At 36.7% G+C, this 23,425-nt stretch overlaps 2 protein-coding genes and 1 pseudogene across 2 annotated transcripts; 2 read left to right on the plus strand and 1 right to left on the minus strand.

The window, feature by feature from the left end:
* The first annotated feature begins 7,034 nt into the window (after positions 1-7,034).
* On the plus strand, positions 7,035-11,043 carry LOC145784120 (vacuolar protein sorting-associated protein VTA1 homolog). The gene has a single exon (XM_082595876.1). It carries the CDS (start codon positions 7,064-7,066, stop codon positions 7,943-7,945), a length of 882 nt encoding a protein of 293 aa, XP_082452002.1. The 5' UTR covers positions 7,035-7,063; the 3' UTR covers positions 7,946-11,043.
* A 179-nt stretch (positions 11,044-11,222) lies between these two features.
* Positions 11,223-17,765, minus strand: LOC145784121 (uncharacterized). Its single transcript, XM_082595877.1, has 2 exons — positions 17,450-17,765; positions 11,223-13,434 (listed from the first exon to the last, which is right to left on the minus strand). Exons 1-2 carry the CDS (start codon positions 17,693-17,695, stop codon positions 13,357-13,359), a joined length of 324 nt encoding a protein of 107 aa, XP_082452003.1. The 5' UTR covers positions 17,696-17,765; the 3' UTR covers positions 11,223-13,356.
* On the plus strand, positions 11,920-12,020 carry LOC145784921 (U6 spliceosomal RNA; annotated as a pseudogene).
* Positions 17,766-23,425: the final 5,660 nt, after the last annotated feature.

Raw genomic sequence — 23,425 nt, forward strand, 5'->3', positions numbered from 1 at the left:
CTTTGCTTACTGCAGAAAGTTTCAATGTAAAAGATGAGAAGTAATCAACCGCAAATATTGGCACAAGTTTACGAAGGATAATAAAGTAACAAAGGAACGGGAAGCCTAAAAATCACCTATCCAAGGACAGTTTCTTGATAAGCAATTTGCAAAACAGTGAACAGATAGTCAGCAACGACACTAGAAATAATTGCCTACTAATAGGCAAAAGAAACACGAAAACTAGTGCGCCGACTTTAGGGCACGAGAAACTAATTTGCCTACAGAGGGCAAGGGGAAATAAACAGCAAATCTGCCGACCTACGGCAAGAGAGTGAAACTAATTATTGCCTAACACAGGCAACAAGAAATAAAGAAAACTACTTTGCCGACCCACGGCGACAAATTGAAAACTAATATTGCCTACCAAAGGCAATAGGAATAACGAAAACAAATCTGCCGACCCACGGCAAGAAAATTGAAAACTAATGGCCGACTCAAGGCAGAAAATTGAAAACTAATGGCCGACTCAAGGCAGAAAATTGAAAACTAATGTGATATTATCCTCTATCACTAGGCTCGACCGCAAAGGCAATCCGACTGTTGTCGAATATAGATGGAAATGGTTTATTAAATTGGAGCGAAATAACAATGATACTTGACGTTTTTGCCAACAGTCTCTCAAACCACAATCCCGAGTGATCAGAACAGGAGTGTGATCAAAGAAGTCTTTTTCTGAAATAACATAAAAGCACAAATCACGCATTTGCCTAAAACTACAGTACAAGGCAATAATGATTAATGTGAGTTTTTTACATTGCTACATCCATCGTGAATATGCGTCGACCTTTAGCGCTTTACGGACAGATAGTGTGAATTAAATCAGCAATAAATTCCACATAATTAAAATGTCCATACCAATTTTTGCCAAGTAAGCCGGTGAATTGCGACAACAGCAACAGTCTGAAATTCTTTACACAGGATTCCAATGCGGTTACAATTCAGCTATAACAAATGAAATTAACGCGTTACGATACGTCGAAAATACGTAGATCATGCACAATAAAGCTGTGTCATTAAGTAAGCCCTTTTACAAGTGAACACAGCGCGTACAAAACTGATAGTGATAGATATGTTCAGCTTAGATACGTCAGACTATTAACACATACAGTAGCAAAGGCTAAATTTACAAATTAGCAATCAATTTGTACGGTACTCACATGAAGCAATCTCTTTAAAGCTGCTTGCCCGAATTCTACAAATCTCGACTTACTAAATAAGTCCGAACTGGCTGACAAAACAACCCAAGTTCACAGATGAACAGAACTTTTGCCCAACGTTGGCTACAAACTGTCTGATAATATTTCAGGCACAAGTGGGCTTATTTAAGATAAATTTTTACATGTTTTGAAGTTCCCAAATTATAATAAAGAAGCAACAAATCGAACACAATATTTTCGATGAATCATGGAATGTTGTTTCCGTACGCGATAAACTAAGATCCCAAGGGACGATGATTTCAATAAATCGTTACGTCACAATAAACTTGGAGCCACCGTGTTTTGCAAGGGCATATGAAATCACCAAAATGTTTTCCAAAATAAAGTGTTTTTTCTATATTGTTTTAAGCTAAGCAACTTTCCAGTACATCAATTACGGTTGATCAATCGCCAGGAGAAAGCTACTATGCCGTCAAAAAAGGGCATTTATCAATATATTATCACTCGTAAACACGTGAACTTCAAAACTTAGAAAGTGAAGAGAAAATATCTTACACTTGACATTTGTCACATTAAGAACTGGGAAGCAGCTGACTCAATGACTGATATAGTCTTTCGCTGCTTCCTGTCTGTTGTGGTATTTAGATATCTATGGTACTATTTTATTCGTATTGTGTATAATTGTACCGTACTATGTACTATTGTCGCAACAGACGAAATAAAAGGTTTCTCTCTCTCTCTCTTATGCAACACATTTTGCGTCAAGTATTATGGATTAGCGTCAGAAGCCTACTTTTGTTGCAAATCAGTTTCAGCTTCCTGATATTAATTTTGTGTTCCTTTTTGAAAAATCTAATAGATTTATTGGCTTCGTACGTATGGTTTTTGCATGAATTCACAAAACATTCAGCTTGAAAACAACGTGTGCTGAGCGGAACCACACACAGGAATTCTGAGATTCCAACTGGAAACACTCGATGGTAATTTGTTAAATTTTTTCTCTTTAAAGTTCCTCTGACTTTTTCACTGAATGAGGAAATGACAGATGGTTTAGTTTTGAATCTTTTTCCTTGGATTGAGAAAGCCTTAATCGACAGAGTGAAGTTTTCCGATTGTTGTTGCTAGTGAACAAGATGTTGTGTCCTTTGTAGTATGTTACTTGGGAGAGGAGCTTATCGCGTTGGCATTCTTTGATAATTCTGTATCATGACACTAAACAAAAGATGGTGCCTGCAATATAACATGTGACGAAGGAGTAGAGCCTAGTAAAAAAGCTATAATTGGCCACAAAGAAATTGCTGACAAAAGTTTGGAAGATTTTGTTACATTAAATACAAACCGATTTTTTAAGGCTCTGAATTTGTCTTCATCATTTTTGGGGATAGACCCAGATAACTGAAAGACCAATGACGCGTATCAAAGAGCGAAACCAATTGTGAGTGAAATGAAGGTTGTAAGTGACATTGCCGAGCGCGGAGTGGCGTTGATTACGGAATGCGGATGCAACCTAGTTTGTACCCTGAACAGTTCGTACCCTGAAAAGATCGAGAGAAAAAATTAAAAAAAGTGGAAGTCGCTGATCGCAGTTTCCGCAAACATTTTAAAATTTTCCCCCTGAAAAGATTGAGAGAAAGATAGCACAAAGCCGAAGTCGTTGATCGCAGTTTCCGCTAACCGTAACCCTTACCCTAATGCTAACCCTCGCTCATCGCAGTTTCCGCAAACATTTCTCCGCTAACCCTAACCATAGACTAATCTTTGCTCTAACCCTAACCATAGACTAATCTTTGCTCTAACCCTAACCTTCGCTGATCGCAGTTTCCGCAAACATTTTTCCGCAGTTTCCGCTAACCTTAACTCTAACCATAGAGTAATCTATGCTCTAACCCTCGCTGATCGCAGTTTCGCAAATATTTTTCCGCAGTTTCCGCTAACCCTAACCCTCGAGTTTGTTTGCGGAAACTCCGATCAGCAAGTTCGGCTTTGTGCTATTAAACTGCGATCGGCGACTTTGGCTTTTTTAATTTTTTCTCTTGATCTTTTCAGGGTACGAACTGTTTAGGGTACGAACTAGGTTGCACCCACGGAATGCAACACATTATACACATGTCTTCTTCTTTCGTTTGAGACTAGATCAAATTTCAGGGCAGGTGATGGAGAGCCAGGTGAGTGTAGCTTCGTCTAGCGTTGCTATACCCTGCGTTCCGTTTGGTGCCTTCTAGATGGGACATTCGAGAACGACATGGTCAGCTGTTTGCTCCTCCGCGCCGCATTTGCAGGCCGATGAGGGAGCCAGGCCCCACTTGTGCATGTTGGAATGGAACGGTCGCTTCCATTAACACATGTGACAAAAAACAATATAATATATATCTTATGCGCGTCGCCGCCGATATCCAGACTGTAGTAGAAAGACCCTCGCGCAATAATTCCTTTCCTATGTATATTAGTTTACATCATGTATATACAATTGTACATGTAGTTTATTTACTGTCTTCTAAAGTTGTTATTAAATGTCTAATTTAGTCTCTGAATTTTAAACACAAGTATACAAAGTTGCACATTTTGTATAGACCAGTTAGTATAATTTGTAATACAGACACATGAGTTTATAAACAGACTAGCCTATAGAGTAAGTAATAAACTGTATTTTTCTTGCAATATACCATGGCACTCTACTGTATTTTTTCCTGTACCGTATCATATCATATCCTCTCGAAACGTTAAAATAAGGGCAAACAACAAAACTATGTACCCCAGTAACAACCTCTAAATACCAACCAATCTTTATGAAAATTCACATACGGTATATATGTCATTTTCTCATCAATGGTAACAATATTTTAGGGTGAGACATCAACATTTACAGGGAAAATTTTCTTTGACCACCCTAATGTTTATGAGATTCCACACGTACTACGACACTACTTAGGCTACTTAAAATTGTTTTTCAGCAACTAGATTTTTAATGCGAGGTTTTATTTCAGAAATCACACAACATAGTTTAAGTCTTCAAATAATAGGCTGTTTATAACATCACCTGCAGTAGAAAATGTAACCAAATGTATGCCACATGCACCTATGGCACTCTCAAACGCTAACACATTTCTTAAACTGTATATCAGTAAGGTCATTTAGTGATGTAACCAAAAAATATTCTAGCACGTGCCATTGGTAGTAACTCTTGCATATTGGCTAACACAATTTTTTAATATACCGGTATATATAGTTTTTTTATTGTGCTACTATGATAATCGGAATGGCCCATTTCGGTGAGTTCAATCCGTTAACGGGGGATTTTTTCAATTTTTTTTTTATTATTGTGTACCGTAGCCTAATTATCATTGCTGTTTTAGGGTTAGGGATTAATGGTTAGGAACTCACTGAATCGAACTCACCGAATAGTAGCAGACCCATGATAATACCTACTGCTTAGCTAACTGCTCTAGGCTGCTGCTGAGTCGGAGTCTGCCTCGCTTTCTGACCTAGTCTTGTTCTGAAATGATCCCTGCTCCATATCTAGAAAGCTAAAACCTTAATTGCTAAGGCAACAGGGATCAGTTGTCAGTAGATGTAACAGAAAATATATTTCGCACTTGCTAGTGCATCGTCAGTTCTGATCTGTCCTTTTTTACTGATAGATCAAAACTGAAACGATGCACTAGCAAGTGCGAAATATATTTTCTGTTACATGTACTGACAACTGATCCCTGTTGCCTTAGCAATTGAGGTTTTAGCTTACCTACTAGGCTACCTAGCAAGTAGTATTAGACTTCGTTTTCTTTGTGTTTGTCCTCTGTTTATAGTTTCCTTTGGTAGTATTCTATTTCATTTTTTCCCACCGTATTCATTATGTCATTCATCCTATCATGAAAGGTGAAAAAGCACTATTGTGCTTGCAACACCTTTAATATTATTATATATATATGATAAATGTTTGTTGTTTTGGGAGTAGTTGTTTTTCCCCTACCGGTAGTGAAGATATTCAGTACTTATTCACAGTTTTTAATATTTCTGTAAGGCAAAGTGTATGGTATTGTGCCATGTTCTAATTGTGATTAAATTTTTTTTTTTAATTGATTTCATAGTAGTAGTCCAGTTTTAATCTGTTGATGTCCCCGTTACCGAAGGTGGCCGAATTCACCTCCAAATGCCGCAATCACCTTCACACCCTGCCTCCACATCGATCTGTTTAACGCGTCTTCTCTTGTTAAGCCCACCTTGCTGCTTTCTTCCTCAACTTGCCTCATACTAACAAAATAATACTTTTGCATAAAGACGTTGTTGGCATGAAAATAAACATTGAAATAGCCTTTACACTACAGCTATGCTTCTGTATTTTGGTACATTTAGCAAGTGCATAGCACAAGTCAGTGAATGGTGTATCTTTAATGCTACCGTGCCAAAATCTGATTGGAGATCAAATTTTGAATAGTTTTTAATGTACAATATAAAATTTGGGAAACTATGACTTTGAACTAGCATTTTTGCAAACTTTGAAAAATATCTGGATCTGGCCACATTTATTCTCAACTCACCCTTATCTTGGCAGTTGAGGTTGCCTAGTTGGAAATCCCATTCTTTTAAAAATATCTGGGCTAATGGTTCATTTTTGCTAACACAAAGTTTTTGTAAAAAGCATCTCCTTAGTGTGAGAAGTTTGTAATGCACCTTTTCGTATTGGTGTATCCCGGAAATATTTTGGTGCACCCCAAGATGCACACCAGTGAGCGCTGATCCAGCACAAAATTTTAGTTGAACCTAAATGAAATGTTTATTATTATTTTTTGTTACCGTATCTCAAAAATCTAATGTGATAGAAGAAATCTTAGCACAGATTTAGTTTCAGCAATGCAAAATTGCTCTATATTTACATTTAAAAGTTTATATCGGTGGTCGAGAACCTTTTTAGGTAAGAGAACCATTATTCCATTGAAGCTACATTTTTGGAAATACATTGATTTCCGTGAGAGCCCTTATAGGTTACACTGCTTTAACATTTAATACAACTAACATGTGGTGAAATTGGTGAGTTGTGAAAGTGGGAATGCGTCTTCGGCCTTCGCAAGACAAGAAAAACAGCGAGGGGTTTGGGAGGTCTTCCTAAAAAAAAATGAAAAATTACATTTAATTTGGTGCATTCTAAGCGTATTTTCAGCTCTAAATTGTAATGAAAAGTTAAGATAAAACTTTCGCAGTTTTCACTTTAAGGGAACGTTCAAATATTTCGTAACGCCTTCGAGGGGGAGGGGGGGGTTTATGCAAAGCGTTACGTTAGCGTCACATCGGGGGGTTCAAGCAAAACGTTACGTAACGCTTTCGAGTACGGAATGGTAGTTTTTTGTGCTGAATTTGTAGTGAAAAAGCGTTACATGGGGGAGGGGGGGATTGAAAAAAGCGTTACGTTGGCGTTACATGGGGGGGGGGTCAAAAATTCAGAAAAAAAGCGTGACGTAACATTTGAACGTTCCCTAAAAGATTAGATTTTCTGCGAGCCAGATGCCTTCGTCAAAAGAGCCATAGGTTCTCGACCCCTGGTCTATACAGTAGAAGTTGAAGAGTGTTAATTTAAGTAGGGTTGTCATAGGATAAGTAATTAACACTATTTTTTATGTACAAATATATTTCTTTGAATGTAAAACAGAAAAAGGTACTGTTTTTATATGCACTGCTTAATATGCAGTAAGTACTGGTATATAAGTATGTGGGGGAAAATGAGCGATAAAATATCAGAAGAACCTCATACTTTGATTCTTTTGCATCATTCAAATCTTTCATATATTGCCCAGGTAACCATACATATAATGACTGACATGATCACTATATTTTAGATATTTACAAAGAAAAGTTGGTAGGTTCTTGTAAATATGGCAGAATTATTGCCAGTGCCACTTGCTTTAAAATCAGTCCGCCCTTATGTTAAAGTGGGTATCGAGATAGCAAAACGAGATCCATGTGTCTCATACTACTGCAATTTTTATGCCATGCAAGCTGGTCTTAAAACTAACTACAAATCATCCCCAGAAGCAAAAACTTACTTGATGAAGTTGATGGATAATGTAGAGCAGCAAAAAGAACAACTAAAACTGAACCCAGAACAGGCAGAGGCAGTAACAAGTGACATCACAGGTCAAGCCATGGTAGAAAGTACTGCCATGAAGCTGTTTGTATGGGCTGATAGTCAAGATCGTGCTGGAGTATTCAATAAACATGTTGTCAAGTCATTTTATACAGCTTCAATATTATTTGATGTTATGGAGGTGTTTGAAGAAGGTTTGAGTGATGAAGCGAAGACACATAGGAAATATGCACGATGGAAAGCGACCTATATCCACAACTGTTTAAAAAATAATGAACAACCGATTGCTGGACCAGTTGGTGGCTTAGAAGATGAGTGGAATGATGAAACCCCCCAAGTTTCTACACAGCAACCCTCAACATCACAGGTCAACAGTCAGAACTATCCTGGTAATGATCCTTCCCTGCAAAACTACACACCAGAAGTGTCTGCAAACCCCAGACCAGCACCTCGTTCCACACCACAACCTGCAAATGTAGCTCCTCCACCTGTTTCTTATACAACTGATGATCAGACAGCACCAAGTGGTGCCAGCTCAATATCACCTCAAGCCATGAGAGAAGCAGAAAAACTATGTAAATTTGCAGGGAGTTCTTTGCAGTATGATGATGTTCCTTCCGCAATTCAATATTTGGAAAAGTGCTTGACTCTGCTTCGCACCGGAAACTAGTAAAACTTTTCAAGGGTTGTCTTTATGGAACACATATATTTTGGCGGCACATACTGTTCTATTGTAGAATTTTAATGCTATACCTGTATCATCATTACCCAAATTTATTTTTGTTCTCATTAGTGGGGGTGGCTCATTCCTTCTCTGCAGCGATTGTCTTCACCACCTTTCTCCATCTGATGCTTTCCTAACGCATCTTCTTCAGTCCAACCTTGTCTGCCTTATTCTTTTCTTGTTTTTTTTTTGGATGGAATGTTTAATATCCCTAGACACGGAGTGAGGTAATATTCCTTCCTGCCAACCTAAATGTTTAAACTGCCCCCCCTCGCAATAATTAATATTAACTCTGGTCTTATCAGCATGCTTGCCTCTCCTGGCACAAAACTATATTTCCATCTCTGAATTTAGCAAGTGGTAATTTCAACACTTCGTGATTTGTGTAATTTAGCTCATAGATGGGCTGTCTCATACTGATTGATTGTTTATAAATTAAGTGTAAATTTAATGTATAATAAATTGTAAACTGAGTATTGAAAAGTTTGGATGTTCATCATGACAATTGTCTTTTCTTGCACTAGTTTAGCCTTTACGTCAACTGTTTTCAAAACAATAGAAAAAGAGTATGGTCACGATAAATTTAATGATGAACGGTGCAACTAGTGCTAGAAACGGTAAATTGTAAATGTACCGTATATTTAATTGTTTTCTATGAATTGTATACTAAAGTGATCTGCAGTTTTGTGAAGTAATTGACAAAGCTTTAAGGGAATTCTTTTGTGTATTGGTTTATTTTTCTCACAATGAGGACTTTGCAACCACAAATTATACATAGTCATGTTGCTTTTGTAAGGATCACTCTTAAAACACCGCAGCACCCAAAGAAACTGAACGATTCTTGTTAAATTTTCAGCACCAGCATACAAATGTAGCATTGTAGCGGTCATATTTGACTGAAGTTTTTGAATTTTCTGATATCCTGAAGGCTACAGCAGATGAGCAATTTGATAAAGTTAGCAATTATAAATAAGCTGAAAGCAAAATCAAGTTATCTTATTTTGCAAAAATATTTCATTTTGACGTAAAATAATCCACTTTTAAATACGGTTCATCGTCGTTTCGAAGCACTAACAACAATGAAACATATTCTTCTGAAAGCAACAATTGTGTGGCATTTTATTCGAAGACTTGCTAGTTATTGGTACCACGCTTTACCATTACCATTGCTGCAAAACAAATTGAGGCATAGCCCACACCCCGATCCATTGCACACTTATTTTTGCCAACATAGGCTATAGGACGAATATATTTCAACGTGGAGTAAACTGTACGAACCAAACTTTTTCGATTATGTTTAAAAAAATTCTCTTGCAAATAATAAATTAAACAGCCGTGGAACAATTCCCGAATAACATAAATGAAGACCACGTAGCCTACTTTAAAATACCTAATTTTGAAAGGAAACTAAAGACAAGGTCAAATTCCTTATCAAAATGAAAAATAAAAATGTTTTTTTCAAATATAATTGTAAGAAGCGGCACTCACGACACACCTGTAACGGTGGAGTAAAGTAGTAAACGGTGGAGTAAAGTTGAAATTCGTAGCTTACTTATTCAAATGCAGGAAAATTGTAATGGTTTGGATATGGCAAAAATTGGCAGGCACTGGTTTAATATACGATTCTATTCGGATTTGCACATCCATATAAATTCACTGAATAATAACTCTTCTTAAAAGTTTTGATTCTTTGATGTGCATTAGTTGTTGGCAGCTGGTGATGTTCTGATATCCTTTTTGATTTATTCAACATATTTGCTTCAGGAATGGGTTTCTTCTGCTTTTTCAATATGTACATTGTACATGATTAAAGGGTGAATGTTTGTGGACACGTGATCACTTGCAATGCACAAACGTTGCAACAATGTTTAATCAATTTTGTACAAACATGGTCTCAGAACAGTGCTGGCACATTGTTTCTATTTGAAAATTAGAAATTCAAATTGATCCAAGGAACACGGGTATGCTGAGTCATTACTAAGGTTAGTTATAAAATACGAGCTTCAATTAACATTCTGCACAGGCAACTATTACTTTACAGCCATTCCAGGAGGGGATGCAGGTACTGGCTGTAGATTTCATGATGGTAGCCTCCCAACAAAGCAAAAGCTGAAGAACCACTGCAGTATCAGAAACGGCCCTGCGTCAAGAGCGTCTACAAGTATGTGAAACTACCAGGAATAACCTATCAAGACTTTGTCAGTCCGAGGATAAAGATTGCAAACCAACCAAACGCATTGCAGTAGGCGACTATCGTTTCCAAAAGCACAACTTGAGCTGTAAGGAATCTAAAAATGCCAAGGTTGAGTGATAAGCATAATAAAGAGGACAATACGGTAGAAGTAGAACACTAAAGGAGATAGCGGCAAGTAACATGCATAGGACTTCCACTCACGTCAAGATTCAAGTTTTCCTGAAACTTGCACTTCCAACTTGTAGATATCATGTGTCTCTGGTTTAATCACATGACCTATTTGTACATTACTCATAAAACATTTCAAATATTTTTTAGTGTGTAAAATTTATAAAGGAGCACAAAAGAATGTGTCAGTGAGGAGGTGTTCATTTGTTGGTAAACCCGTGCTTTTTACTTGTCTGCGTTTTGTAGCGAACAAAAAATGTAATAGTGTCAAAACTTTTGTTTCGTTTGTTGCCTATGCAGAATTGTCAGCATGTGATGTAAAACTAGGGACGGTATAAATCCAAAAGTTGTGTTCATTTGGTGAGGTTTGTAAAAAAATCAGCTTTAGCCCTTCTTCAACATTTTACTGAAGTAATTTCATGTCACGACACAACATGTTGTTCTAAGGTTATCTTATGTTGACCCAAGGGAGAGATGAAAGAGAGTGTATAAATACAGCATCATTCTCTGCCAGTCACTACGTAGTTAAGCATTTGCTGAAATATTTTCGTATTAGCAATGCTCCATATATAATATGTACTGCACCAAATGCATGTACCTATTGATTAGATGTACAATTGTACATGAGTGCTGACTGCTGTGCTATTAAAGGTACCAGCAAAAATGTTTCACAACTTTGTTATTTCGTACGTATTTTAATATGATATGCAAAGAACCAAACACATAGACCAAACCACATTCAATACGATAACAACTAATTAAGATTCTGCAAGAAACAAAAATATTTCAATTTCACAGCATGATTTTAGTTTAGTCGAATTGTATACTATACAGTTTATCAGAATACACTCCTTTATATGCTACACCAGGGGTCACCAACCTTTTTTGCATGCGGGCCACTTTGGCACTAAGGAGAGCTGTGGCGGGCCGCACTGATAAAATGTTAGGTAGGTTGACTCTTATGCTAAAAAAGAACGCATTTCGTACCTTGTATCCAACGTTACATGTTGTTCATATTTATTTTAGAATACCGCAGCAACAAAATTAATTGAACAACGCTACTGCCAGGCCAAGCTCCTTTTACAACATTTTTGACTTTTTTTAACAATGCCTAATAAGCGAGGCCACTTGTTTTGCGCACTTATAGCGAGGCGAGCGGTTTCATCAGAATATTCATCGCCAAGCAAGAGTGGTGTTGTCACTTCGCTTCACAAAAGATATCTTGCAATTAACAATTTTAGTAAACAAGGAAATGTTTGACACATCGCAATAGGCTATAGGCAACAATAGTGACCTACAAACATATCAGCGAAAAATAGGCTCCAATAACAGGGAAAAAGAAACCAGGCACCATGAAACAAATGTTTGTAGAAATCACCCAAAAATTGTAATTCTATCGTAATTCATGAACAGTCTTCCCTTTAAAAAAGCAATGAGTTGCTTTTTCATCCTTTTTGTGAGAGTCTATAAAACCGTCTTTCTTTTGTTACAGACAACTGTCACTTGCGGTGCTTATCAGCGTGGCAAGAATTTGTTGATTAACAACATTTTGCAGAACTTGCTTCGGCAGTAGGTATACTAAAATTGGAACGATAGAGAAGATCAGCATGGCCCCTGCGCAAGGATGACACGCGAAATCGTGAAGCGATCCATATTTCTTTAAAAAAAAAAAAAAAAAAACATTTTGCAGTACTAAGCTAAATATTTTCATAATACAATCAGAAAAAGTTTTTAAATTTGGCCAATTTATTATAAATTGAGTTGGCACACCGACCTATTTTGCCAACAAAAACTTGCATAAAGAGAACACTGGTCGTGAAACACAATAACGGTGAAACGCACACTAGTGTTTACATGACATTTGCAAACTTAAAATAAGCAACCCTATGCTCGACATTTTCGAAATTCGAAAACAGACGTTTTAATCAACCACTGGGACAGTGTGGCTGGACATCGCATTGGAATAGCTTTAAGCAACCCCCACCTAGAACTATAATCTGATTGGTCGGTCGGTGGAATCGTATGCAAAGCGAAAATATGCTTCTCGGAAAGTGTTTTTTTGCCTGTGTGCTCTTTAACTCCTCAAGAAAAGTATTTTTGGTTATACTTGTACGCTGATACCTTCCGCGGGCCGCAGCGATACAGCGTGGCGGGCCGCATGCGGCCCGCCATTTGGTGACCCCTGTGCTACACCATTCCTTAAATGCAATATTCTTACTTTCATCAATTATCTAAAACAGTTCATTATATAACTTCTAACTTGTACAAAAAATCACTGAACAATAAATGTCTGCTATGGTGTAACTAGCTGATTTCAATTTTAGAAGATAGTGGGTACGGTAGTTGCATACAAAATATAAAAATGTCTCAATTTAGGATGTTGTTGTGTCATACCAGAGTATGGAACTAAAATAGATACCATAAGCTATATTATACTTGTAAGCACCGTAGTGAAACATATACAATAATGTAGGGGTGCTCAAAGTTTTGTACATGGACCACATTTTGCGTTTGCAAGTCTTGGTGAGCCAAATTAAATTTTTCACTCATTTTGAAATGAGTGAAAAGATATGAAATTCAGCCTGATCTTTAAGATTGTATATTGTAGGATAAGCAATCATGGAACGTTTTTGGTTATATCAAGACAATAGAACTCTTAGTTTAGGCACGTATGTGGTGATAGAATTACAAAGTGTGGAAGAAAGATGTTTATCAATTAGCCTAGTTGATGTTTCCAACTAAAAATGTCTTCACACATGTACGTGTTATTAAATTTGTTATATGTGTTACTATCAGCCCAATCGGGGGCTGCAGATATTGTTCCAGCTGCAATTTGGGCACCCCTGCTGTAATGGATGTGATCAAGGAAACCATTTAACATTTCCTTCGCTTCAATGCCAAGCCAACAAATTAGGCTTGTTATGAATAGGTCACAGCATGGTGATTAGTGATGCATCATTGTTACATCTTATCCCCGTAATTTGCTGCACTTTTGTTATGACAATGTAGTTTGTTTCTTCTTTTCTCGCCAAGATGCAAGAAATTTACATTGATTTTGAACGTCATTGAATGCCTGAAAAAAAAAATGGATAAGAACTCAGCACAATATCTGTAAACATGAAGTATGAATATTCTAAACAATTTTTTGTGGTAACTGGTTATTCTGTATACATATACGACAGTGGATAAAAAGATGAGAAAGCCATTTTCTGTCGATCTTTTGGCATGCCATTGAGTTATTCTGCCAGACGCAAGTGCATACCCCTGAGTGGTATTGAAGCGGTGCCTAGGGTGCACACAATGCCGTCATATCAACCGATTTTTATGTAGATTGGTGAAAATGTTCTATTTGATGGGAAAACAGCTTCTGTGAAGTTTGGTGGTGATCGGACTACGTCTATGTGGGCAACCGATGACATGGAATTTAGGTCGATATCGCCATGACATCGTGTTGAATTTAGGGTTGCCATTTGCAATAAGTGAAAAAGTCTTGACTTTTTTTCAGCAGAACTTCCATTTCAAGTCATTTCTTCAGTTCTGGTCTCCAACTGACGTTTTCATCTTCAGTTACTGTTTTTTCTGAGGGAAATATTTCATGATTTTGATGAATTTTGCTAATGTAATCTTTCACGTCGAAGATGGAAGAAGACAGAACAGAACCAAGTACGAAGCGGCAAAAATAGTTTATAAACAACTAACCAATTTTTACGAAAAAGGAGGTATCCCTATGTTGCAAGAAATATCTGCATGTCAAAAAATTGTAAAACTTGTCTAAGAAAATGAGAAATTCAGACGTATACCGAAAAACAGAAGAACTACTGAATCATGCATTAGAAAGATAGACGAGTATATCAAAGAACCATCAAAAACTTTCGCCTTGTGGTGTCAAGATGCTGAGAAAATAATTAAAAATCCCGAGGACAAGGAGTTTCTGAACTCAATGAAGACTGATAGAAAGGTGAGCATTGCTGGTAAGGACACAGTGGCATTAGGCAAAAAATTGAGACGCCAGGAAAGAACACGGATCTCAAAAAAACGCCTGGAAAAGTGTAAAAGACAATCTGGAGCCCAATTTTCCGAAGCTGTACTTGCTGACAGTAGCTCCAGTGAGGACGATAAGTCATTAGCCTCATATATACCAGACTCTAAGCCAAATAAAAGATCTCATGAAAGAGTGGTGAAGTCCGGGACAGAAGCCTTCATTCCTCATGATATTCTTACTTCCCCGAGACTGGTGTCATTAGCTGCACGACTGAAAATGACACCTGCACAGCAAGCCACCTTTAGTGAGGCATTTGTAGAGGAAGCTGGGGGTGATGCTTCAAAAGTCTCTACATCATATTCACAATCGGCTAAGGTCAGACGTGTAGTGAACAAAAAAATAGCTGGTGAAATTAAGAAATCCTGGATCCCACCAACATCATCATCATAATCCATCGTCGGTTTGTTCCCCACTAGTGGGGGTGGCCGATTGTTTCCGCGCAGCAATTGTTTTAATCCCTTTTCTCCATTTCACCCTGTCCCTTGCATCTTCCTCCTTCGCCTCTATTCACTGGGATGGAAAGAGCTTACCCACTCTTAAAAACAAATACGAAAAAGAAGAGAGATTGGCCATCGCCATTGGCAACTCTGATGAACTGAAGTTACTGGGAACACCTGCTTATCAATCTGGTACGGAAGAGCGAGCTGGCGAAATCATATCAAGACTGACCTTAGAGTTACTCCAAGAATGGCATATGCTCTGAAAAAGTTGTCAGTATGGTATTTGACACAACCTCATCGAACACTGGACACTTGACTGCCGCATGTATCCAAATTCAGGCGCGTCTTGAACGTGCACTATTCTGGGCAGGTTGTTCTCATCATGTCGGTGAGTTGATAGTAGGACATGTATTTGAGGACTTGAAGATAGATGTCAGCAAGTCACCAGAAGTAACTTTATTTACCAGACTTCGTAAAAACTGGAATTATATTTCACATGACATCAATCAACCACTCAACTACTTTGACATTTCCAAGTTCCCAAAAGAAGCACACGAGTATGTTTTGAAATGGAAAGATAAACTGATTTGTTTATCAGAGCAGAAAGCCAAGTTCTTGAGGGATGACTATAAAGAGATGATGAATTTGTGTGTGTCATACTTAACTCCAGGCACACAGGTAAAATTCCTATGTCATGAAGCTGTGCATAAGGCCAGGTGGATGGCCAAGTTGATTTATGCATTAAAACTTGTTCTACTGGAGGATCAAATTGCAGCTCTGCCGAAGGGAACTGTCACGACAACTTCTCAGGCCACCAAGATTAGAGATTTTGTGAACTTTGTCTCACTTGTGTACTGTACCTGGTGGTTCAGATGCAGTGTAGCCATTGATGCACCTTTGAATAGCTTAAAGTTATATAATAATAGACATTCTGAAGTACAAAGCCATCAACAGCATCATATCAGACAGTGCTGCATGATGTCTCAAACGACATTTGTGGTACTTGTCCAGTGAATTTGTTCCTCTATCTTTATTCAGTTCTAAAGTGAGCAATGCAGATAAGCGTCAAATAGCTGTCAGACTTCTCAATTTAAAACCGACAGAACAACTTGCTGCTCCAACTAGGCGTTTCGGCACCAGGTACGGAAAACCTACATTTCCGGACTCCATTAAGCTAAACTCCAAACTTTCAGACTTTGTTGATGTGGACTCATGTTTTTTTTTCTCATCTTTAAGAATTAAAGATGAATTCCTTGTTTTACCAGTCAAAGATTGGGAGTTGTGCAAGGCCTATCAAGAAGCTAAATGCAATGTTAGGGCTATAAACGTTACCGATGATATTGCTGAGAGAGGCGTGAAACTCAGTACTGATTTTTTAAATAGTGCAAAAATTGAAGAAAATTACCAAAACACACTCCAAGTAGTGGAGAATGCGAGAAAAATGACACCTAATTTGCGAAAAAAAAAAAAAGAACTCTTCAAACAATGAAAATGTATCATTGTGTACTGTACCTTAATGTGTATTTTATTTGTATCTATAATTATGTGTACCGTAAAACAGCACAATAGAGTGTATCAGAATGTGTATCTTAACTTTAGTATATAACTTGTTCAAAATGTTAGAAACAGTCAAAATAAATACATGAATATATGTATTTTGTACGAGGTTATATACAGTAATTGTACAATTTTTGTTACTTTTTCGGAAATTACGGGATTTTTTGATAGTGGTGTTGCCCACATAGACATTCACCAATCTCACTGATATTTGGCCCAGCATAGTTACTCATCTAATCGAACAAACAGGGGAATCTACAAATGAATCGGGTGAAAAAATTCAAAAAAGTCGGCATTGTGTGCACCCTAGGCCGGTGCCCCTTCAAATATCATCCCTACTCAGTACTCAGCTATGCAGTCAGCATGCTGATGTACATACCACACCAGATTAGTACTACAGAGTGTTTGCTTCTTGCCAACATTGGCAAGGCAGCACTTAATGGCCAAGCTAAAGTGATTTGAAGATGCAGCAAAATACCAGACTACAAAGTCACAATCTCAGGTCTGTTAAACCTTCAGAAATAAGTGTATTTACTTCAGTTGTTTTATTGTGCTTGAGACCGAAATAAGCACAACACCTTCAAAAAAATTTTTGAACAAAAGGAAAATAAAAAGAAATTACGAACAAACACAACATATACCCGGAGGCTAAAGCTTTATCAGCCCATATATATAGCTTTAGTTGATATTTTCAAGATTTGTATAAATAGGCACTTGCTAAGAAGATCGGCCATGGATACCAACCAGCCTCTAAGGTGCGCACTGCGCAATTCTGCAGTAACACTGGGTCATTTGCATAGTAAAATTTCATTCTTGTTCATTGCTCAAGCAACGCATTAAAATTAAAAAAAAAAACTTTCCTCACCACTCTGCAAAGGTAGTTTTAAAATTATAATACACGCAAGAAAATTAATTTGAGCAATGTACAATTTTAGAGGGAACACTGCTTGATGCCAGCATGTATTCTCATTTTTTCATATTCAAAAGACATAAGTAGGCCATCTGATACTGAAAATATGTACAATAAATAATAATTAAAGTTACCGTACCTTTATGTCTGATTCCATCAGTTCAGATATGTTGGAGTCCTTCTCAAACAAAACTTTTCTCATGTCAAATTTGTGTTTTAAGTCTGTAAATGTTGATATCTTTGGATCATATTTAGTCAAACATGAAATGTTTTTTTGCATATCTGCAAGCTCATGTTTCTCAATTTGCTTGGGATAATTAATCCTCATCCGGACAACTTCAAACTCCAGATCTCTGATGACACAAGGGTCAAGAGTAGTTGACATTTCCACAGTTGTGGCACCTATATTGCTGAGCTAAAATTTGAAATAATTAAAGTAGCATGGTACGATAATACATATTGTGAATAGTTTGTTTATGCCAATGTCATTATAATTATTTCTTAAAAAAATAAAATCTAAACTGCCTAGTTATCAAAAACGTACAAGACATACGCTTAAATTTAACATGTCAATGTGTTATAATAAAACAGTACGTACAATATAAAAATCTCTCTCGGTCTTCAAAACTCAGAAGTGGTGACAAACAGACTAATTAAACTAATTGCAGGCTAGGTTACAGGGTCTTACATTTAAATTGGAAATTTTTTTGTTTCTCAAATCAAGATGAAACTTTCTGCAGACAATCTAATAAATGTATTCTTAAATATAGTATAGTGATATTTAGACAAACTTCTTTAAACATGGCAGAATTACCGAAACGTATAACCATCTGTGCATTGAGTTGAGATTTGCTGGAACACTGCTTCGGATATTATTAAGAGCACTGGCTACTCAAAAATGACAGTTTTGGAGTTGTGGCCAAGTTTGATGCCAAGGGGAAAGTTGAATGAAACCTTCAGGTCACAGCCCTCGAAAGGATTAAAAGTGAAAACTTTTCTGGCGGGGCTAAAAAGGTCAATAAAGGCAGACCCAACGCAGTTAATGACAAAACTGGCCAAAAGACGTCATGTCAGTCACAAAACCATCATCAGAGCAGTCAATGAAGAGTTGAAGATCTTGGGATGAAGTCTTATGAGAAAACACGTCACAACTTCCTTACTGCCCACTCAAGATCAATCAGGGTTGAAAGATGTCCAAAGCTTCTCAATTATCTCAAGAACAAAGGAGAACAGTTTGCATTTTTGTCAATGAAAAAAAAGTTAATTGTGGACAAGGTTACAAATCGTTAGAACACACGAGTTCTTGCCCATGACCCATCAGAAGTTCTTTATCTTCAGATATACATCAGGATGCAAAGCAAAAATCCTGCTTTTGTGATAGTTTTTGCAGTCGTGGCAAGTGAAAGCAAAGGTGATGCCTCCTCATTTCATCAAAGCTTGACTTTTAACAAAACAGAGTATCTGAGTTATTTTTTGCCCAGGATTCATAGAAACTACAATGCTTCCAAAGTCATGTTTGTTCAAGCCTCTGCACAGGCGCATGGAGCAAAAAGTCCAGACTTATATATCTGAATCTTCCCATGTTTGTCCCGAATAACTTTTGGCCTAGTAGCTCTGCAGATCCAAACGTTTGCACCTATTGGCTATTCAGTGTGATTGAAGGACAGTCTAACTCAATTCCACACCTTAACCTCAACTCTCTTAAAGCAGCCATTCAAAGAGCATTCCGAAATCTTGATACCGATTTAGTGAAGACAAGTTTTCACCGTTTTGGCAGAGAATATCTAAAATTATTGAAGCAAAGGGCCATGGATTGCATTGATATTAAATGATAATTTTACTTTTTTTATCTTTGAAATTGGGAAATTGCAAAAAAATGTAAAAGTCCCAATTTAGCTGCGGGACCCTGTAAACATGATATTTAATCTATGAAATTCTGATTAACAACGAAGCGAAACAACCAGACCACAACCCGCAACTGCTAAAACTTCCTTGCGACCTACAACCAAAACTTGCCCAACTTTCAGGAAAACAGTGGAACTGGCAACTCGCCAACTCGGTCGCCCACCAATCAAGCTTTTCAAAATCTTTGCTGAACTTACTGATGCGTGCAATTCAGAGACCAGTGGCTCTGGAAAAAGAATCTATCAATCAATGTTTTATTTGTCAGTAACAGGAACATAGGTACATGTTTGAAATATGCAATATACACAGTACAAAAGTTACACAAGTTCCCATACCGACAGGGAGACAACGAGACGACCATACGGTCTACTAGTCAATTGCCACCCTACGGAAATTACGATTTTGCCATTTAAAATAAGCTTACAATAGAAAAATAATAATTGAAACGTTCCCGCGCTTCAACAACAGCATACCCACAAAAAAACAAAAAAAACATATTGATGATAACGTAGGCCAAAACACAAAATTCCATGAAGCAAGCAGAGAATAATAAAGTTTTTGAAGCAACTGACAAGTTGGTTTCCATAACATATCACTTACGATGCACTGTAGCTTTGTAAAATTAACGTTTTGATCTCTTTTTTGAAACAATGAAATGATAAGTTTTTTAGCCTACTTGGAACCTCTGACCAGAGCATTGGTCCCAATACCTGCATGGACTTCTTGCCAAATTCTGTGTTTGATCTGTTTATAAAATAATTGTTGCTTGTTTGATATCTTGTGTTATGCTGATGAATAGATGAAGCATTTGTGAATAAATCACAATACGTAGACGGATACTCATTCATATGAACTTTGTACATATGTTTTTTTATTTCAATGTTATGTAGCCTATGTCTTTTAGTTTCAAGATGTTCATTTTGAAAAATAAAAAATTAGTGTGAGCATAGTAATTTTGTTTCGTAATTATTCTTATAACCTTTTTTTGTAATTTTATTAATGGATCCAGTGCACTGTCACAGGCCTTTCCCCAGCTTGAAATACAATATTGCAAATGACAGTAAATCAAAGCGTGATACACATCTTTTAAAGTGTCTGTGTTGACATAATTTCTGAGTTTAAGCAACGCCCATGAACCTTTTGCTACTTTTCCGCAAATTTTATCTATGTGATATTTCCATGTTAATTTGTTATCTATGTAAACGCCAAGGTATCTTATTTGATCTTTTTGTTGAATGGTTGTGTTACCAATGTTAATGTTAAAATTTTTTATGTGTTTTTTATTTGTTATTAGCATGTATTCAGTTTTTGAGAAATTTAATGATAATCTATTAAGCTTCAACCAGTTGTAAACTTTTTACATTTCGGCATTCACATTGTTCTGCAAATTTATTTCACATTTGTCGCTCATCGTAAGATTGGTGTCGTCAGCAAATAGTTTAACATTCATGTTTGTTGAATTTGGTAAGTCATTTATATACAGTAAGAAAAGAAGGGGTCCCAATGTCGATCCTTGGGGCACGCCGCAGGTAACCTGTCTTGAGTTTGAAGAGATTCCATTGACGACCGTGTGCTGTAGACGATTGCTGCTATAGCTTTTTAATAATTGTAATGGAAGGCCCCGAAAGCCGTATGTTTGCAGTTTCTGTATGAGAATAGTGTGATCAACTGTGTCGAAGGCTTTAGCTAAATCAAGAAATACAGAGCAAGTTGTATCTTTATTATCTAGGTTAGTTAAGATGTTATCACAAACGTTTGACACAGCTAACGAAGTGGAATATTGTGGTCTAAATCCATACTGATGTGGTGTGATCAGGTCTTTTTTTGTTAGATAATTGTACATTTGTTCATACAGGCATTTTTCGAATATTTTGGTGAAGGGGGACAATAGTGATATGGGCCTATAGTTGGAACAATTTTTCCTGGAGCCACTTTTGAAGATTGGGGTAACTTGAGCGACCTTTAGTACATCAGGATATACACCTTTATCGATACACTCATTGAATAAGTTGGTGAGGAAAGGGGCGATTATTGGTGAGGATAGTTTGACAAATCTTATAGGTATTCCATCATGTCCTGTACTTTTAGAGACAGAAAGGTTATTAAGATGTTTTAATACTTCTTCTTGATTGACAGGTTTTAAGAAAAAGGAGAATGGGACACTTTGCAATTTCAATAATGAGCTAGGAGACGGTAGAGTGATTTTAGATGCCATGGAAGGACCAATTTCTGTGAAATAATCATTAAAACAGTTACTTATTTGTGCAGGGTCAGATATTTTTTCATTGTCAGTGCTAATTATTTCTTCTGGTATGTGAGCTGTGTGCTTATGTTTGTACTTGATGATGTCATTTATGGTTTTCCATATTTTTCCAGTGTTGTGCTTGCTTTGCGTAATAAGAAAACTTTAATGCATTTTTTTTGCTTGCTCTTTGGTATGAGTAAGTACATTTCTGTACTTTTTGTATGTTGCTTGTGCAGAAGTGTTTGTTGGGTCTTTTATTTTTAAGTGATATAGTCTGTTTTTAGTTTTGATGGAGTTCAAAATTCCTTTTGTTAGCCATGGTTTGGTCTTGAGTTTTCTTTCTCTTCGAGACAACAATCGTAAAGGTGCATGCTTGTTTAAAGTGTCATTAAAAGTGTCGATGAAATGATTAAATTTGCTATGAACTGAATCATTCCTTTCTGTGTATTGGTTGGTCAAGCTATTTTCCAGATCACAAACGAATTCATCAGCAACAAAGTTTTTCATGTTCCTTACTTTTTGTGTATATTTTTCTTGTTTTGGTTTTACAGAGTTTATCACAACTACATTAGGAAAGTGGTCAGAAACATCGTGAATAAGAACATGGCATTGAATTTTATTTGATTGGTCGTTGCTGTATACATGATCGATTAAAGTTGAACTTGTGGAAGTTATACGGGTTGGGGATTGTACTAATTGATTGCAGCCTAAAGAGAGAAACGCATCACAGTAATTTTTTACAGCAGAATTTTTTGTCTTTGCTAACATATCAATATTAAAATCACCACAAATGTAATATTGTTTTTTGAAATTATTTAACGAATCAATGCACTCACAGAATTTGGTTTGAAACTCAATTAACTTATTTTTAGGATGCCTGTATACTACACCAACTGTGCACTGTCTATTGTTTGAAAAAGTAATATCCACCCAGAGATCTTCACATTCCTGTAAGTTTAGACTTAAATTATTAATTTGATTATACTTTATTGAACTGCTTACGTATAGCCCGACACCACCTGCTTGTATTTTAGCATCAGTTTGTTTGTTATTAAAGTGGACAAAATTATAGCCTTGCAAGCTAACAAAATGCAATCGATTTTCATTCAGCCAGGTTTCTGACACAGCAATAAGGTCCGGTGCTTCTTGCATTTCGACAAGCAGTGATTCTAATTTTTCAAAGTTGCCAACTAGGCTTCTCATGTTTACATGTAAAATCGATAGCTGGTTCCTATTAATATTGTTAGTTTAAGAGAAGGAGTTTTTTGAATAAAAATTTTTACAATCCGCAGACATTGCCACAAACAAAGTAGGCTATGACCAACAGATGAATACAAAACCAATAACGTAGGACACGAAAGATTACAAAATGACTTTGCAACAAAACAGATTAAAAGCAAAATCACCAACACCTGCATTTATAACTTGTAGTCAGGATAATCAAAGAATTCACTTATGTGTGACGAAATAGGACGGTGACCAACAAGCACCGAAAAAGAACAAATAACAAGTCTGGTTTAAGTGGTGTTAGAAACACTTTAGAAAATAAACAAAACACTATTATTGCGTTATGAAATATTTAATTTAGCAAGGATTTTGGAAATTGACTAAGTAGGCTAATAATTTTAATTTGAAATTAGGAACTAAATTAAATTACGGTACTTTAGTTGATGAGAGGTAACTCAGGGCAAAATTCCGTCAAGCAGTGATATAGAATCAAATGAATTGTGTTAAAATGACCTGATTAAAATATGCAGCTTAAAAAGAGAATTAAGACTGGCGAGGATAATGGATATACTTACTAGGATAATGGATAATCTACCAAAAAAACAAAATTTTGTTTTATTCTCTGGTTGGTTTTGGTTTTTAAATCTTTATCCTTGGACTGACAAAGCCTTGATGATAGGTTATTCCTGGTAGTTTTGTGAACTTGCAGAGGCTCTTGACGCAGGCCGGTTACCGAGT

This window comes from Aplidium turbinatum, chromosome 15 (assembly GCF_918807975.1).
Source record: "Aplidium turbinatum chromosome 15, kaAplTurb1.1, whole genome shotgun sequence".
NCBI classification, from domain to species: Eukaryota; Metazoa; Chordata; class Ascidiacea; order Aplousobranchia; family Polyclinidae; genus Aplidium; species Aplidium turbinatum.

What these genes read in the sequence shown, in the direction of transcription:
- LOC145784120 (XM_082595876.1), top strand. Translation starts at nt 7,064, where the DNA reads ATGGCAGAATTATTGCCAGTGCCACTTGCTTTAAAATCAGTCCGCCCT.
- LOC145784121 (XM_082595877.1), bottom strand. Translation starts at nt 17,695, where the DNA reads ATGTCAACTACTCTTGACCCTTGTGTCATCAGAGATCTGGAGTTTGAA. An exon ending in TGATGGAATCAGACATAAAG is followed by an intron (nt 13,435 to 17,449) that starts GTACGGTAACTT and finishes TTTTTTTTTCAG; the next exon opens with GCATTCAATGACGTTCAAAA.